This window comes from Lepus europaeus, chromosome 11 (genome assembly GCF_033115175.1).
Source record: "Lepus europaeus isolate LE1 chromosome 11, mLepTim1.pri, whole genome shotgun sequence".
Lineage (NCBI taxonomy): Eukaryota > Metazoa > Chordata > Mammalia > Lagomorpha > Leporidae > Lepus > Lepus europaeus.
Window position 1 is genome coordinate 75080716 of NC_084837.1, and position 18740 is coordinate 75099455.

The 18740-nt window shown below is 38.8% G+C and overlaps 1 protein-coding gene and 1 pseudogene across 1 annotated transcript in view; both read right to left on the minus strand.

Annotated features, from left to right (window-relative positions):
• LOC133769728 (DIS3-like exonuclease 1) overlaps positions 1-5156 on the minus strand; it is a 57039-nt pseudogene extending 51883 nt beyond the window's left edge.
• WDR72 (WD repeat domain 72) overlaps positions 1-18740 on the minus strand; it is a 210518-nt gene that overhangs the window by 72754 nt on the left and 119024 nt on the right. The window contains exons 15-17 of the mRNA XM_062204778.1: positions 17418-17506; positions 12544-12623; positions 9832-10027 (exon numbers count right to left, since the gene is read on the minus strand). Coding sequence (XP_062060762.1) covers positions 9832-10027; positions 12544-12623; positions 17418-17506 — 365 coding nt within the window. The remainder of the gene's footprint in view (positions 1-9831; positions 10028-12543; positions 12624-17417; positions 17507-18740) is intronic.

Below are 18740 nucleotides of genomic sequence, written 5' to 3' on the forward strand. Positions count from 1 at the left end.
TGCTTGGGCCCTGCACCTGCATGGGAGACCAGGAGAAGCACCTGGCTCCTGGCTTCGGATCAGCGAGATGCGCCGGCCGCAGCGGCCATTGGAGGGTGAACCAACGGCAAAAAGGAAGACCTTTCTCTCTGTCTCTTTCTCTCTCACTATCCACTCTGCCTGTCAAAAAAAAAAAAAAAAAAAAAAAAGTAAAATGATAACTTAAATTGCAAGTTTTGGAATTTTCTTTTGTTCCAGGGCTTAGTAGGTCTGTAACATGCGCTCTTCATTTAATCAGCCAACATTTCTTCTGTGCTTTCCTCAAAGCTTTGAAGACAAAACGATGTAAGTGAATGCGTAGGATGGGAAGCTCTTTTTCTGTTGGTGACAGAACTGCAAATGGATGATTTACTGCACAGTCTGGGAAGAACTCTGACTGAAGTGGAGAGCACAAGAGAAGGAGCCAACACGGAAGAGCTGAGAAAGGAACTTTTGAGTTAGCTGGGGAACTGCAATTTTGCTTTCATCTCCCAAGGACTGTTAAAAGAGGAAAGAGACTGAAACAAAGAGAAGGCAACCAATGTCTAGGATCCCTTTCTGTATTCTTGGCAGGGTTGGTACTGCCCCCTAGGGGGAGGCCTTGGAAACTGTGGAAGTGAGAGACAAGAGGGCATCCCAGAAGCTAGGAAGACACCTGGAGGCATTTGGAGGACGGGCAGCACCTTGTCAAATGTCCTAATTTAATGCTCAGGAAAGTCCCTCACAATGAATCACTATCCTGCTATTTCACATAGTTCCGAAATACTTCAAATACTCCACTGGACAGAAGGAAAAATCTTGTTTATAATTTCTGAAGTCTAGAACCTAACTTTTTTTTTTTTTTTACATACAACACAAAAGAATCTTTCAAGGCTTTAAAAACACCCTGAGGGACTAATGCTGTGACACAGAAGTTTAAGCCTCTGCCTGCAGTGCTGGCATCCTATATAAGTGCCTGTTCAAGTCCTAGCTGCTCCATTTCTGATCCAGCTCCATGCTAATATGCCTCAGAAAAGCAGTGGAAGATGGCCCAAATACTTGGGCCCTGCACCCATGTGGAGGATCCAGATGAAGCTCCTGGCTTCGGTCTGGCTCGGCCCCAGCCATTTCGACCATTTGGGGTGTGAAATAGCAGATGAAAGAACTCCCTCTCTCTCCCTCCCTCCTTCTTTCTTCGTATCTTTGCCTTTCAAATAAATAGATAAATCTTTTTAAAAAAATCCTGAATTTTCTAGGGAAGTCATTACCCTATATATCAAGGAATTGCCTTTTAAGTTGTGGTCTAGAATGTCACCAGGAAAACTCATTTTGGACACCCAAGTGCAGGAGTCATTGCATTAATATCTGCTCAGCAATGTGTCAGCACTTTATTACATCTTTAGTATATGCGTGGCCAGGCTTTTACATAGGAGTATATTATTTTATCACCTACTTTTTCTTTTAAGCGGTATATAAATGTTGTACGTAGATAAATTAGCATGCATTTCAATTTCGGATTATAAAAGAAAATTACTACACATTGTCTAGGATTGAGAAAATTGAGAATCACTAAGTTTCCTAAAATGTCAAGACTAACCTCATTCTGATGAGATGATACCTAAGCTGGGACAGCACCCACATGGATCCTGTTCTGATGGTCGAGCATATTCAGCTTCCAAGGATGCCTCTCCGTTGCCCTATGATTGACAGGCCTTCCTGGCTGAAGGACACGTGTTCTTCATAGATATAACTAAAGGGCTCATGCTCATCTTTAGCAAGTAAAAGGGAAAAATAGCTGTTATTTAAGCTAATTATCTTCATTTCTGTAGCTTATTCTCAGAGGGTTGAAAATGAAGCATTCTGCCTTTTTTCCTTTCAAATACCTGTCAGCATTCATTGTTTTTGGTGAGTCTCTAAATAGGTAAACTGCTCTGAATTAAACAGAAAAATTTGAAGAAATGGCCTGGATTAGCACTTTAGGAAAAACCCATCATTCCTATAATTCCCATTCTCTTCCTAGTTGCAGACTATTAACACATTACTTAGCACTTCTTTCTTTTTGCCTGGGTTCAGAGTTCATTACTACGTGTCTGTCACTGTCATTTGCTACTCATCCACTCACTCCAGCAACAAAAATTTAATTAGATCTCATTATGTGCTGGGAACACAAGATGAATAAATTCAAGCTTTTGCTCACAAGGAGTTCAGAGAGGTAGAAAAGAAAGGTAGATCAACAACTAGAGTGTTAGGTAATAAGCACTAGTTCAAAAGGAAGTACAAGGAGTGTAGAAAGGGATTGAATTCAAAATCCTAGCAACTATCATTGAACATAATAAGTATTTGGGAAGATGCTTTCAAGTTCTTATAATTGTTCCAAGGCTAATATTTGGGCAGATAAATTGATGAGTTAAATGGAAAGATAAGGCTCCAGAGAGCAAGATGACTGACATTCTGGTGGGAATGTGATATTTTAAGGGCACAGGTGAAAAGGGATACATTTTCCTCCGGTTACCATTTCTCTAGTAATTGCCACGTTGTAGACATGGTACTATCTTCTGAGGATAAAAAGTTCACTCAATTCCTGCTTTTTCTCTTAAGGTATTCAGTCCCTAGTTGTACCAAAATTGTTTTCAGAACTAGGCACTCATGTCCTTGTTGGCAGATGGAACTGCCTTGGATGGGAGAATTAATTCCACACGACCCCCCAGGCTCAGAGGCAGAGATGGTGGCATGAGGGAGAAGGCTGATCCAGGTCAGCCAGGCTGTGAGGAGGGCTCTGTGTTAGTCGTATGGGGGTTCCTGGGTGCAAGACATCAGAAATGAGCCACAAGTCCATACAGAGGTGGGCGAGCGTGAACACAGGATGCAAATCCAAACAGAGCAAACAATGTTTGAGGCAGCAGCTCCCTAAATACTTCCTTGGAGAAACTGTTGGTGAATGGAGAACAAGGGGAGGTACAAGCAAGGCTTGAAGATCTCTAAAATGATCCAATTAAAAGCACATCATGTAAACTTGAGTAGTGAAGAGGCAAACAACCGGTCAAGAAAGAGAAGCTTCTGAAGAATTACAATTATATTCATTAATGTGTTCATGTGTGTGAGGGCATGCTGTTTTTATGCCATGTGATGACAGTATTAGTAGAAAACACACATTTCAGTGTGCATTCAAAACCGTGTCTGGAAGCTAAACAACAATCAGCTAATTTTCCTGATCCCTGCCTTCTCTGACTCGTTAAGAGTTGGCTGAATCTTCAGTGCAAACTGTCTCACTGTCTACCATTCATCCACCAAGTCAATAAACACTTATTACCAGCTACTCGGTGAAGGATCATCTTAGGGGATAGGAGGAAAAAAGATAAATAGACCAGATCCCTGTCCTTGAGAGGTCAGTGTCGGGAGGCCAGTCTTTGCTGGGGGAACAATAGTGCAAACCACATTGATTTCAGCGGCAGAATCTAGATCCCTTTTTCTCGGTCAATAAATGTAAATGGGTATGCAGACAATAATCAATAAAGTGGTGCCTGCACAATTGTTACTAAGGAAATATTTAACTCAGTCCCTTGACGCCACCCTCTCCGTGCGGTTGAGCCAGGCTGGCATTCTGACTGTTCATGAGGGGAAAAAAGACCACGACATACTCTAGTTCTTCATATGCCACAATGAAGATCATCAATCTCAATGTCTGTGGAAAATGAAACTACTTTTGGAAAAAGAGCAGTGAACTCTATCAGTCTTTGTAAGGCAATGCAATCTTTAAAATGATACAGAGAAGGCAGGAACAGTGGAGAAGTTGAGAAGAATTTATATGGCTTAGTGAGAATGGCTGAAATTTCTCCATTAATTTTATAAGAACTTAAAATATAAGACAGGGCATATATTAACCCCCCAAAACCACAGTGTTAATTTGAAAACTATGTAATGTTTTGCACGTGCTAAAATAACTTACCTGCTTATGATATATAAATCTGTTTAACGTATGAATACCTTTGTATATTTAAGTAAGATTGTCTAATGGATACTTCAAATCAATGCATAAAAATTAAGTTTTAGATTACTTTCTATCTTCCTTTCAAACCTCCAACTCTTCCCCCGTGGAACTAATATGTATTTGTTAAACTTTTTACATTTCCAACATCTACACGTTGACATTTCCAGCTTCCAGGAGTAAAACTCCTTATTTTGTACTACCTAAACTTGCTAATTTATATTTCAAATAAGAGTATTTAGTATTAAGTATGATTTTACTGGAATAACAGAATCCTATATCCAAAGTTTTATACTAAATCTTTTTTCGGCTGTCTTGTCAATATCTCAAGGTTTGCTACCTTATAATCTCAACCTAGATAATACATAAAAAAGGAACTTAGTGTTTGCTGAATTAAATAATAGTGAAGAATTGTGCATAATGAGGACATAATACCACATGGTTGTGAACAACCCAGGTTCTGAGGGCAGACCATCTGGTTCTGTAACTTCATGGCAATAAGACCTCCCACAAGTTACTTTTTTGCATCTGTTTTATCATCAAATGGGCAAAATAAAACCACCTATCCCTAAAAGATTGCTGTCTGGGTCAAATAATTTAAGGTACATGAAGCACTTAGAACATGCTAAGCTACATCAGTGATGGCTGTTATCATTGTCATTCTCATCTGATTGTTGTTCTGGAAGACTGGGGGTTGGGACATGGATTGTTCAGTTTGCATCACTATAATGATATGTCTGACACAGGTTATGAAAAGAGGTTCGGCTCAAAGTACTGGAGGTTCAAGGGCATAATTCCTGTGTTGGCTCTGTTCTGGTGAGGACCCTCTCATTTGGCTGCACATTATGGCTTGGGAAATAATTAGGGTATTCCCCAAAGGCCCGTGTATGAGAGTCTTGATCCCCAGAGTTTTATGTTCATGGATTAAGTATGTATCTTAATAGAAGTATGATGTCTGAAGGCAGGTCCTTGGAAAGTGATTGTACTGGATTAGGTTGTTGGGGGTGGAGCTTCCAGGACTGAATCATTGTACTCATGAGGAGAGACACATGGGTGTGCAGGAAGAGGATGCTTCCTGTCTTACCATGGGATGCTTCCTCGGCACTTGCTCCACCACTGCTGGCCTCTGACAGATGCCAGAGTAATGGGTCAACTGATCTTGGACTCTGAGCATCTCAACTGCAAGCCAAAATAAACCTTGTTCCTTCTTAAATCATCCCTCTCAGGTATCTCAAGGTAAACAATCAATAACAACAACAGGGAGCTGGCGCTGTGGTGTAGTGGGTAAAGCCACCGCCTGCAGTACCAGCATCCCATATGGCCACTGGTTCCAGACTCAGCTGCTCCAATTCCTTTTTATTTTTTTTTTTAAGATCAACTTAGTATATACTAAGTAAAGATTTCAACAGACTGCACCCATACACACACACACACACAAAGTATAAAGTATTGTTTGAATACTAGTTTTACTGTTAATTTGCATAAAACAACACATTAAGGACAGAGATCCTACATGGGGAGTAAGTGCACAGTGACTCCTGTTATTGATTTAACAACTGATGCTCTTATGTATGACATCAGTAATCATCCAAGGCTCTTGTCATGCCAGCTGTTCCACTTTCAATCCAGCTCTCTGCTATGGCCTGGGAAAGCAGTGGAAGATGGCACAAGTCCTTGGGCCCCTGCACCCATGTGGGAGACCCGGAAGAAGCTCCTGGCTTCGGATTGGCACATCTCTGGCCGTTGCGACCAATTGGAAAGTGAACCAGAGGATAAAAGACTGCTCTTTTTCTCTCTGCCTCCCCTCTTTTTGTGTAACTCTGGCTTTCAAATAAATAAAAAAATCTAAACAAAAGAAAAACTCCACCAACAACAAAATAACTAATACAATTTCTTTCTTATGTCCTGGTTCCTCATTTGTGCATTTCTTAGGTAATTTTGGGGAGGAAGAAAAGTGCACAGGTGGCTTCAGTGGTCTTGGTAAATGGCTACATTTTCCTCATTGCAACTTTTGCTTGGTTAAAGCCTGCTCATCCCTCAGGTCTCAGTTTAGCAAACCTTTCTTCAAAGATACGCTTTTGATCCCAAAACACTGGGTTATCTGATTAGCTTGATGACCTCCCACAGCCTCTGCTGGGACATCTTGTATATGGCTATGGCTAACTTGGTTGCAGTTTTGTATCCTCCACTGGGGAGTTTGTTTGCTCTCTGCGATACTTCTAATTCTTGGAGCAGTGCAGAGAGGTACAGAAGTGACATGGGGGATGATGCATTAACTTTTACTCAAAAATTAGAGATGGGACACTGTTCAACATTGAACCTTAAATCATCAATCTGCACGACCAAAAGCTACCAAATCTGCTCAGAGCCTCCCAAATCAATCTACCCAAAGATTGTAGTTGGGAAACTTTCCTGTGGGAATTATCAAAGAGCTTGAAACCTGCAGCATCATTCCTTGTATGTTTGTTTTTAAATAATATACATGCTATTACAATCAACATTATTTGTATCACAAAATATATATTAAAAGAGATTGCAAAAGGAAGAAATTACACACACACACACACACACAGCTCCTTGTAAAGCTTGGATAAGTCTGTGAGTACCATTTGTATCTTGTTTGAGTTTTTATGTCAGTATTATCTTCAATCCATAGTTTCTTAGCTGGGAACTTAACACACCTCTTGTTCATTTTGGGGGGTATTAGTTTAGTGAAAACTGGAAAGTAAAATTTGTAGCACAACTAAGCAGGCACACTTGAAATTGAATCCACTAGGCGCAGTGTTTTGTTGAGTGGATGTTTCATACCTGCTTCAGCATATCTGGAATTCCGTATATGACTCTACACTAAACAGTACAGAAGCCAAGTAAGGACATAAGGATCAGGCCCCATATCATCGTTCTTGGTCTCCAAACAACTAGTAATACCATCCCAAACAAAATAGGTTCTTCTTGTCTTCTCTCAGAAAACCCAAAATCCCCAGGAAACCCCATGCCTTCTATGATGTGTCCTTCATTACTTCTCTGCGCCTTGCTCACTTACATCACAGAACTTTCCTAAATGATGTACGTGGCCATAAAGAACTCTCTAGGCTTCTCATGTAGGTCTGGAGACAGTACAATAGGCAGAAGAAGAATGCATTTACAATAAATAAGACAGCTAAGGAAGAATTTCCCTGTGCGGGAGTCAACTGTATTTCACGATCTTCTGACAACTAGATGGACTACTTCCCACAACTAGTTTTTCCATTCTAAAATATTCGGCAGGTAGAAAAAACCTGCCCCAAGCCTACCTGAAAGCCCATACAAGCCTGCATTTGTGTATTCAGAAGGAACTCCAAAACTTTTCTGTTGAATGAAAATGTGATTTCCTTGATTTACAACAAATGCATGATTTTATTTAAACAAGCACATTTTCTTTAATTTTCTGCTTAAGACTTTGAAAATGATGTATGTAATAAAGATTATTTGCAATACTCATGGCTGATGCATTATGTTCACAACCACACAGTTTAACATGAAATTTAAATTCGGCCAATAATTCCAAGGTGACAGTTTTATCTACAAAGGTTCCATTTCAACCAATTTATTTAATGGAATAATTTGGAGCATTCATTTAAATGGATCCAAACAACACTGAACAAAAGTAAAGGGAACTAACTTTCAAATGCATTTTAATAATAGAAACTATTGCTGTTTTTAAAGCAATGAATCTGAGCCTCAAATGTGAGTGTTAACTGTATAATTTCTTATTAGATAGATGCAAGGAAGATATCAGTTTAATCACTGTGAAGATATAAACTCAGAAAAAATCTGCCATCCTCACATAAAACACTGATACACAAATATTAAGACATCAAGTAAAATATATGCCATGAAAAGTAACAAGTGAAAACCTTGAAAAATAAATAAGACAAAATTAGAGAGTTCAAACACTCATTATGCTTCAACTCTCACTCCATTTGATTTCCATTGCTTTCTAGATGCATCGCATATAAATAGTTCCAGAAGTGAGGTGATTTTCCTTATTATATGGTCTGAAATGGCAATGATTGAACACTCTGCATTTTCTTTGGTAATAGAAAGTATGATTTATGGGAGAAGGATAAGATTCAGAGAAAACCACTCAATAAATGATTCAATTTGTAGGTCAAGCTGAGTTAGGGTAAATTTTCTTCATTACTGCCAGTGTAAGAGTGATTTTGAGGTGAATACCTGGGATTGTGTTTAGGATAATTTGTGTTTAGGATAATTTTGTGTCTGATAGGGGTATGTGTGTGTATGTGTATGTATATATATGTGTGTGTGTATATATATATATATACCCCTCTTAAGTCACAATTTATTCATCTAAAAAATTGAATAGTAAGAAGAAGTATACCTCCAAGTGTAAGATACACACAGCTGTTGCTATTCAAGATAACTGGTACAGGGATGGATATATTTTTAGAACTTATTTTAACACTACTTAATACATATGAGAAAGATATAGTTAGCATATTCAAAAAAATTTGAGAGATGTTTTCTCAGGACAAATGTAGGTAGCACCATTGAAATTTCTCTTTTCTTAGAGATTTTTTTAAACTACAAGACTCTCAAGCCAGACTCTCAAGACTAGGGCTAAAACTCAGAGATGCCATGTAATGAGAGTTAGCATAAGATGAATGATATATCTTTGGAAAGCCAGAAGAAACCAATCAGTGACACTTTGAGTGCTTCTCTGTGTGTTCAAGAATTCAAATACATTCATTGTAAATTTAAAAGCAATTTTTCCATTTCTTGCTTGAAAGTTCTAACACAATGACAATTATTAGATAGGACCAAAAGGGAGCTCCTTCATAGAGGTGAATTTACTAGATAATTAAAAGCTAATATCTGCAAAACAAACAAACCCAAACTTTGAAATAGCCTTTTAGCTTTATCAAGATATTTACTGACTTCATCATTATTAGCAGTTGAACTGGCATTAAAAATATTCTACCGATTTTGATCTTTGGCCTTCACTGAATATGCCTTTTTATCTCTTACCACATTACACTCTCCTAACAGTAATCTTATAAAAATAATGAGAATAATGATAACACATTTCCAAGAATAGCACCTGTTTTAAGAGTAATACCATAAATATGTATAATAATATTTCTCTGAGCCCAAATAAATAAAATCTTTGAGAGATAAAGAGGTATCTGAAATTTTAACAATATGGAAAAATATAAATTTCAACCTGCTTTCATGACAAAAACACACATTTAATCATATTATCCATTTAATTATCAAAACGTTTCTAATAAAGTTAAATTAATTTAGTACTTTTTAAGCTGTTTTTTAAAGTCATAAGTTCATGGGCTAAAGAATCAGGTAACATTTTACAATCTAAGTTTTGACTCACTCTCTAGCCATAAACCACAAAGATTATTCAAACAAAGTTACACTGAGAAAATTTGTTATAAAATCAAATGGTCCAACTACAGTGCCAGTTTAATTTTCTTTAAGATACCACTTGATTAACAAGGTACAAAATGAAAACAAATTTAGGGTCCATTATATGTTAAGGCTATCCTTATAAAATATATCACATGAAGCTATTATTTTCAATTATCTTCCTTTTTAAGTATTTAACTTCAAAATATTAGAGATAACAATATGCATATAATATACAATTATAATGAATTCTAGAAGTTCTTCAACAACTTGACAACCATAAGAAGAATTAATAGCAGACTTGGTCAGAACCAGGCATTTGGCTTGATTATTGCAGAAATTACATATTGTGAACTCATATTTTCAAACAAGCTCTAAATAGTAGAGAAGTCCTAGTGAAAGAGAAATACAATAGATTTTGTACTTACCGTGCAGAGGCAAAGTGCTTCTAATACACTGTAACTCTAGTTCCTCATCCCATTCCTTCTTTGGGAAGATCTGCATTATCTCACAGTTACCATTCTCTGCCAGGGACACAAGTTGACTGTTCACTGGTATCTTTCTCCAAGGCTTCATGTGCTGTTGAACTTCTGCCAAAAGAACAGCTTGTATTGCTTCAGTTACCTGCAAAGTTTCACCATGAATTATTTTTAGTATTGTTACAAAGACCTGGAGGTCTTTTTAAAAAACCCAAACTTTGGAATTTTTATTTAGAAAAAAACTTGACCATAAATGATAATGTTCTGTCCTGCTAGAATTAGTAGCCAAAGCAATTAAAATGTGGATCATGAGAACGGGGACCCTCACTTTCATGTTGAAATTATAAATACAAGAGATTCTTAATGGGAACTTGGGGAGAGTTTTCAATTATTTCTATTTAAGTCATTTTCATTTTTCCTGAAGATAAAACTCATTTTAATATATCACTCAAAGATAAGGTTAGCCCCCTTGAATTCTGTCTAGTCCTAATGTTATCTGGCTAAGACCACTGGGTTCAAGTGCTGTTTAATACAGAAGGTTGGGGCTGGCACTATGGCACAGCAGGTTAAAGCCCTGGCCTGGAGCGCTGGGTGCCATATGGGTGCCAATTCTAGTCCCGGCTGTTCCTCTTCTGATCCAGCTCTCTGCTATGGCCTGGGAAGACCTCTCTCTCTGTCTCTACCTCTCTGTAACTCTGTGTTTCAAATAAATAAAATAAATCTTAAAAAAAGTTATAGAAAAAAATGTTAATGATAACATCACTCAACTAAGTATATGCATATGTGGTTTTATGTAGATTAAAATACTTGGCAAGGCATGCAAAGTACTTGTGTATTCTCAGTCAAGGACTTGTGGTTGGGTGGAGGGGAGGGGGATGCTTGTCACAGAGCATCTAACGAAATATCTCATTTTAAAAATGAAAACCCAGGGGCCGGCACCGTGGCTCACTTGGTTAATCCTCCGCCTGCAGCACTGGCATCCCGTGTGGGTGCCTGGTTCTAGTCCCGGTTGCTCCTCTTCCAGTCCAGCTCTTTGCTGTGGCCCTGGAGGGCAGTGGAGGATGGCCCAGGTGTTTGGGCCCATGCACCCGCGTGGCAGACCAGGAAGAAGCACCTGGCTCCTGGCTTCGGCGCTGGCCATGGTGGCCATTTGGGGAGTGAACCAATGGAAGGAAGACCTTTCTCTTTGTCTGTCTGTCTGTCTCTCTCTCTCTTTCTCTCACTGTCTATCACTCTGTCAAAATTTAAAAAAAAAAAAAAAGAAAGAAAAAAAGAGAAAACCCAAAGGAAACATCTCTGGGTTACCTAACTGTTGGGCATGCCTTCTGACTTTAATTCTGTGTTCTTTATATGGTATACGTCCACCCAAGATTCTGTGCTTTACCCCTCAGTGCAGAAGCTAGCGGATTCTGCCGAGAACCCTGACTGCTAAGAAATAAGGATGAGCAAAGGAGTTAGGAACAGCCCAATAAAAGCCAAGAGTTGAATCAGAGAGGGGGAAAAAGGGCATTTCTGGTCTAAGCAGACTTAGGATACCTCCCTTTCACCCTTCCTTGGCCAAGAGTTCTGCCACAACCCAGGACCTGCTCCTTTGCCCTCAGAACTCTGCCCTCTGTCAAGCTGGTTCAAGTTCAAGTTCCATCATTAGAGGATGTGGTGATCTGGAAACACTGTCATGAACAAAACAGGGGTATTCACCCTCAATCTTTTTGTGAGTCCTGGCACCATGTGGGGCATTTATGCTCCAGGGCCATCCAGAGAGCTAATGCTAATGACAGATGCTCCCTACATTACTTGGTGCCAAGAGCTGGGCCTCTGACTTTAAAATATGAAAAGTTTCCCAATAGTACCGGAGCGGCGTCCTAATCACTGATTTCCCCCAATTCGTGTCCAGCTTACACCGAATTAAATGCTTGATCAGGGAGTGAAAAAACACCAAGTGGTACACCACAACTGCATGCAACCCACCTAACTACTTAAAGCATGAGTTTCATAAAGAATTTGAGAATTTGGTTATGCAGGCATTTAAAGAGATACTTGGCAAGAGCCTCTACTGGTCATGAGGGCCCAGGGAATCTCATGACTGTTTCACATATGAGGAAGATAAAAAAGCCAACAAGTTAAACCTATCTTCCAGAGTCATGCATCAGACTAATAGCAGAAATGAGAGGAAGATTTTGAAGCTTGGGCTTCCAGTAGAATAGCATACGCTCCAGTAGTATTTGTCTTATTGCCAGTATTTCATACAAGGAGATGGGATCAAGAGACTTAAATGTTCTTAAGCTTAACCATTCCCAAATCACACTTGATTTCAGGATGGAAAAAAAATGGATCCTGATTTCATGTAAGATTCCCAAGTGTAGGTACTTGAATGTCATGGCACATTTTGAAATCAAATAATGGATGACTCTCTCGCCAACTGAAGCCCCAGTAGGCACGAAGTTACCTATGATAACATGAATCTCCCTGCTGTCAACCTCGTACCCTTACGTATGTTATTTTACAGCACTTCCCTCATCTCCATCTCTGCATCAGGCTTGTCAAAAGCAACGTCCAGGGAGGACAAGAGTAACTACTTCTCATTCTGTCAAGCAAAAAGAAGCGTCAATGAATCACAGCAGCAAGGAACTCATAACTTCAAGACCATGAGCAACGTCATACCTGTACAGACTGATCTCTCCAGTAGGAAACCAGCTTCACAAGTGAAAGGTCAGCCTCAAGTATATGGGATTCATTCTTACCTAGAAATATACAGCACACATTTGTATTTTGAGAGTATTAGAAATCATGTCATTCAATGGACCTTAGTCTCGGCTGCACATTCTAATCTGTTGAGAAGTTTGATTTTGCAGACACAAAGCCCAGGCTCGACATTCCAGACCTTCAGGTACAGTAGGTCCCAGAGAACTGGTAGAGCAGGCATGTATACTTTTACAAAGCACTGATTTTCATGTACCTCTCTGGTCAGGAACAATTCACACACACACACACACATGTATATGTATGTCTATCAGTTATACTACACAAGTTCATGCGAAAGCCAATCTATTTTTATACTTTAAACCATTCTTTGTACTTTTTGCTAACCCAAAACAGATTACCAAATTTTACAATTCTGTGTTCATACAAATAGTCCTTGAAATTCTATCACACTATGAATCAGTATTTATCACATATAAAATCAAATCAAAGACTTCCTTTGATTTCTCCTTGCCTAATTCTTCCATTCTGATCAATAGGTAAAGCACTAATGTGTCAATTTGACTCATTTTGTTATGTATTGTTTCTTTTAAGTTTGCCCTCTTTAACGTCCTTTCTATCTATTTGCCTTAATGTTCAGTGTGAAATTTTTAGAGTGAGCTAGTGCTTGGTCTATTTAAATTGATCCATAGAGTGTCCAGCAGTCCTTTACACAAAAAAGCACTTAATAAGTGCCTTTTCATTAATTGAAAATGTACATATAATCATCTGAATGTAAAATCAATGAATGAAGCCCTTCTGATGGCCAAAGTATATTATCTAGGTGTCAGATCTTGGAACTGAGTTAGGGAGGAATGAAAAGGGCTTGCACTGGCGGGAGAGTTGCTACCATAATTGTCTATTTAAATTAATGTATTAATGTGTGTTTGACATCCTAGTATCAACTATTTAAATATTTGCTCAATATGCTTTTCACTGAATTGCCACTCTGTGTATTAATATTACTTTTTTAGACCTATTAGTCAAGAGGATGTGATAGAAGCTTTTGGATATAATGCAAATTGAGACTAGAAAGAAATAAAGAAACTTCTTTTTAAAATTTATTTATTTATACTTACTTTTCATTTTATTAGGAAGACAGAGAGACAAAGAGAAACAGACAGAGAGAGAACTTCTGTCCTCTGATTTGCACCCCAAATGTCTGCAAGAGCCAGAGGTAGGCCAGGCTGAAGCCAGGAGCCTAGAACTCAATCCAGGGTTCCCATGTGGGTGGCAGGGACCCACGTCATTGACTGATCATCTGCTACCTTACAGGGGGCACATTAGCAGGAGGCTCCATCAGAAGCGAGAAGCAGAGGAGCTAGTACTCAAATCAGGCATTCCAATTTGGGGTGCAGGCATCTCAAGGGGTGTCTCAACCATTGTGCCAAATTGTTGCCCCTTATTAAGAAATCTCTAAATATTCTTTTTCCTGATGGAGCATATGACTGATAAGACTGCAAGCCATACATAAAACATGCAAGTCTGATAGAGCACTACGATTTTCAAGTCCTATTTTTCATTTCTTCATGAGCACAGCTGCTAAGAGAAATTTTTCTTTTGATCTCTTTTCTCCCTCTCATTTTGTTGACCTTGTGCCTTAACCATCAAAGCCCAGTATCGGTCTCAATCGTAACTACTTACTGGCATCATGGGGTAGTTCACAGTGCACTTTAATGTGATGTTAAAATTTTAATATGAGATAGAAATGAGAGCCAACTTTTCCTGGCAATGTCAGCGAGTTAAAGAATTAATTGTAACTTTGGGAGGAAAGATAAAAAGAAAACATCCCAGGTTTTCCAATATTACTCAGCCACCATTGGTGCTGACTGAAATGAGGATTGGTTCCTGTCAAACCTTCTTAATGTGCACTTCTGCTATTGCTTCAGTCTTCAGGATTTGTCTTTATAAAGTTAAACCAGGAAGTGAATCCTTGCTTTTCTTTTACTCCCCTTCTTCCTATTACTTAAAAACAACCTATGTTTCCTTGGCCCCTAACTGAATTTTGAATCCTATAAATGCCACCCTAGCCACCAGGGAGATTTTTCAGTAATAACACTAGTTGCTCAGGCTGCTTTGTTTGGCACAGCCATACGAAAATCAAGGGCCTACTCAGCTCTGGCTGGCAGTTCCCCGTCTTTGTAGAATCAGGTGTGTTAAATCCTAATTCCAATCTATTTCCCAGTGACATTAAAAAATGAAAACTGGTTAACAAACCCTAGTAAGAGCAATTATGTACGGAGGAGGCAGACAATCCAGACTTGGGCCATGCAGAGAGAACATTATGTGTGATCACAAGTATGAATAGTGGCCTAAAACAGAAGAAAGAGAAAGTTCAGAATCAGCTTTGGGTTGAAATGCCAGCTTCTTTGCTCAGTGGCTGCAAGACTGTGAATGAGTCATCTAACTTCTCAAAGCTCCACTAAAGGCAAACCAGCACCTTGTAGTGTGCATCATTGTTTCCATACTAAATGAGAAACTACAGGTAAATCCATCAGCACAATTCTTAGAATACACCAGGCACTCAATAATTGAAAGCTATTAATAAGCTCTCATCTGAAAACACTTTAAATATTCCTTTCAGTACTCCTGTGAGGACCACAATGCACTGTTTACTGTTAGGGCCATCCCATTATGTAGGTCACTTGCTGTAGAACTTTGGAAGTACAATGCACATTCAGTCTGAAACCTTACTCCTTCTTTATACATGCAGTGAATAGGGGCTTTTAAAAGATTTAAAAGAAGACATGCCTTCACTACATTAGTAGTAGGCAGCAGAGCTGGGTCTTGAACCTTAGCCCACTGTCTCATTTATCTCCAAAAGCATGACAGTAATCTCTATCCCTCAGCTGTATTCATCCATTAACTTTATTAATCTATTAACCCAAATATTATTTGTTTAATTCCTTCTAGGTATTGTTTCAGGAGCTGGGAACACAGTGAAAAATGTCATGAAAATGTGATACCCCCTGGAGCACATGCTTGCTCCCGAGGTTAAGTTGCCACTTGGGATGTTCTCATTCCATACTGGAGCACCTGGGTTTACTTTCCAACCCTACTCTCCATTTCAGCTAGATGGCAGCAGTGATATCAAAGTACTTGGGTCCCTGCCACCCACATGGATGACCTGGATTGAGTTCCATTCTCCTGGCTTCAGCCTGGCTCAGCCCCAGCTGTTGTGCATACTTAGGAAATGAACCAATGGACTGGAAGAGCTCTCCATTTCTTTTGGCTGTCTAATTCTCTTTCAAATAAAATAAGCATTAAAAATTGACACCCAGGGATTTATATTTTAGTGGCAGGAAACAAATAACAAACTGAAAAACTGATCTATGTCAGATGGTGAAAAGGATGATTGAGAATCATACAGTAGGGAAAGGGTCAGGGAGTGCAAGGGAGGAGGTAGGGCACCTTTACTGATAGGGTGGCATTTGAGTGAGACATGGAGTATAGGGGCAGGTGGAGGGAGAGTAGGTTTAGTCATATGGACGTCTGGGAAAAGAACATTCCAGGCAAGGTGAAAGCCAATGCAAGGGTCCTAAGATATGATTTTTTTTTTTCCAGTTGAGAGTAAAAGGTAAAGGTAGATAGAACTTAGTTAAGCAGGGGATTACTTTAAAGAGATAAGCTCAAGTGGTACGTGTGTACAATGACATAGGTAGAGCAGTCAGTTCATATCGGGCCTTGTAAGTTATGGTAAGGTCCTTGGCTTTTTTTCTTATTGAAACAGAAGCCACTGGAAGCTGACCAATAGAAGAGTAAGGTACTAACTTAGCTCAAAACAGATCAATCTGCCTGCTTGGTAGGTAAGAGTACAGTGACAAAGTGTAGGAGCAGAGAGGTGGTTAGGACCTCCAGGCAAGACAGGCTGTAGGCTTATGAGGATGACAGGAGGTGCCCTTGCAAGTGCTGGGAAACAGATTCTGGGATATATTCTGAAGGCAGAACCGCCACGACTACAGGAAGCCCAAATGTAGGATATAGAGAAAATTAAAGTAAAAATGATACAAAGCTCTTGGTGTAATCAACTGGAAGTTTAGAACTCTGATTTACAGAGGTGTCAAAGATTTAGAAAAGCAGGTTTGGGAGATAAAATATCCATTTGACATCAAAGGTAAATCTGAACACTGAAATTACATAGAAGAATTCAACATTATTATTCAAAAGAATATAGCCTCCATAACAATATACTATTCTAATATAATAGTCACTTATTTGGTAATAAAGATATTAATACAATAAACTTTATAATAAATCACATATGACCTTAGTTTAATATCTATTTGTTTCCTCTACTGGAAAGTTTTGCTTATGCTGGGATTTCAAAGATAACCTGGCAAAAATCTATGTCTTATGTAATGTTTTATTTTAACACTGCTATACAGTTACTGTAATACTATTTTATTTTTTTAAGATTTATTTATTTGAAATAGAGGCAGAGATAGAAATGGACATAGATATATACCTAGAGATATCTCCCATCCACTAATCTACTCTCCAAATGACTACAAAAGCCAGAGCTGGGCCAGGCTGAAGTCAGGATGCAGGGACTTCATCTAGGTCTCTCAACACGAGAGGCAGGGTCCTAAGAACTTGGGCCAACTCCCCTTGCCTTCTCAAGTGATTAGCAGGAAGATGGATTGCAAGCAGAGCAGCTGGGACTTGAACCAGCACTCTGATGTGAGATGCATACATTGCAAGGAATGACCTAGCCTGCTGTGCCACAATGCCAGCTTCTGATTTCCGTATTTTATAGGAAAAAAAATCATACCATATCTGTATGGTAACTCCCTTACCATTTCGCAAGCAACCATAGAAGCTTGAAATATTCAAAACATCAGTCCCGGGACTTTTCATCTTATGAACAGATTCCATCTTGAAGGAACTGCAAAGAAAAAAAAAGATTTAAAGGATAATATTTAAGAGGTAGTAAAAATACTTGAAGATGAATTGAAGATATGACTTCTTGAACAATTTAGCAACTGCAGGAGTTGAACACAAATGAGCTGTAGCAACATCTTTCACATTAATCTGTTTTCTGAATATTATTTCCCCATTTTGCTCCTATCTCTAACTTTAATCTCAGTTGAATTGCAAATACCAGTTTACCAGAATTATCTGTGATCCCATTTTCTAGGAGGGCACAAGCTGCTTTGGGTCACATGACTTCTGGGTAATGCAGCAAATTTCTGAATCCAAGAATATTGACATCGGCCAAATAATTCTTGCCAGGTACCATTCAGCTTTACCATGGACCAGTGTTTCAGTTGAAGGGGTTTTAATTATCGGAGATGCATTCATAGGCAGTTATTTTCCTAAATTTCTGTTAAGTAATGTTCCCAGTTGTTAACCATAAAAGGACTTCACAGCCTTCATAAGCACAGTAAAATGTCAGTGAAGTACCCCAATTTGTTGGAAGGATTTGGTGTGACAGATCCGATATACGTTATTCTGATTTCTTGAAAAATACCTAGGCTCGGACAGTAGATCAAATCTGCAGTGACTGATTTAGAGAGGTAGCCTCAAATCCTGACACCTCCATTTCATAATTTATTTGTTTTAAGGAAGGATTTCTTAAAAGAATCAAATAACATGTGGCAAAATTTAAGGGCCATTTAATGAAAGGCATTGGAAAGCCCATAAGCTCCCCTAAAGGGTACAGACACATCCTCTGTATCAAGAACAAACTCGCAATGAAAACCCCTAGCAACTAATGACCAAATCCCTCACCTGCTCTGTGGCAACATGGGTAGGCAAGGAAATAAAATTTGCTTCCAGCTCAAGTTTTTAAGAATCTGAAGAAATATTGCTGATCATCTACCCCAGCCACATCATTTTGTAAATTAGAAAAATAAGCTATGGAGAGGCTAAGTGACCAGGCCCCAGTCAGACAGCTGGTGTGGTAAGAAAGACAGGATTTGATCACAGGTCTTCAAACTCTAAGCTGACCGACCTTCCTGTAACCATACTCTGATGCCATGTCATTTCCCTGGCAATAAAAAGAAAGCAAAAATAAGAGTCTATCTGCAGTTTAAGACAAGATTTAGCCATTTAAAGCAAAAAAAAAAAAAAAAAAAAAGAAAAAGAAAAAAGCAATTAAGGGAAACTTACATGGAGGA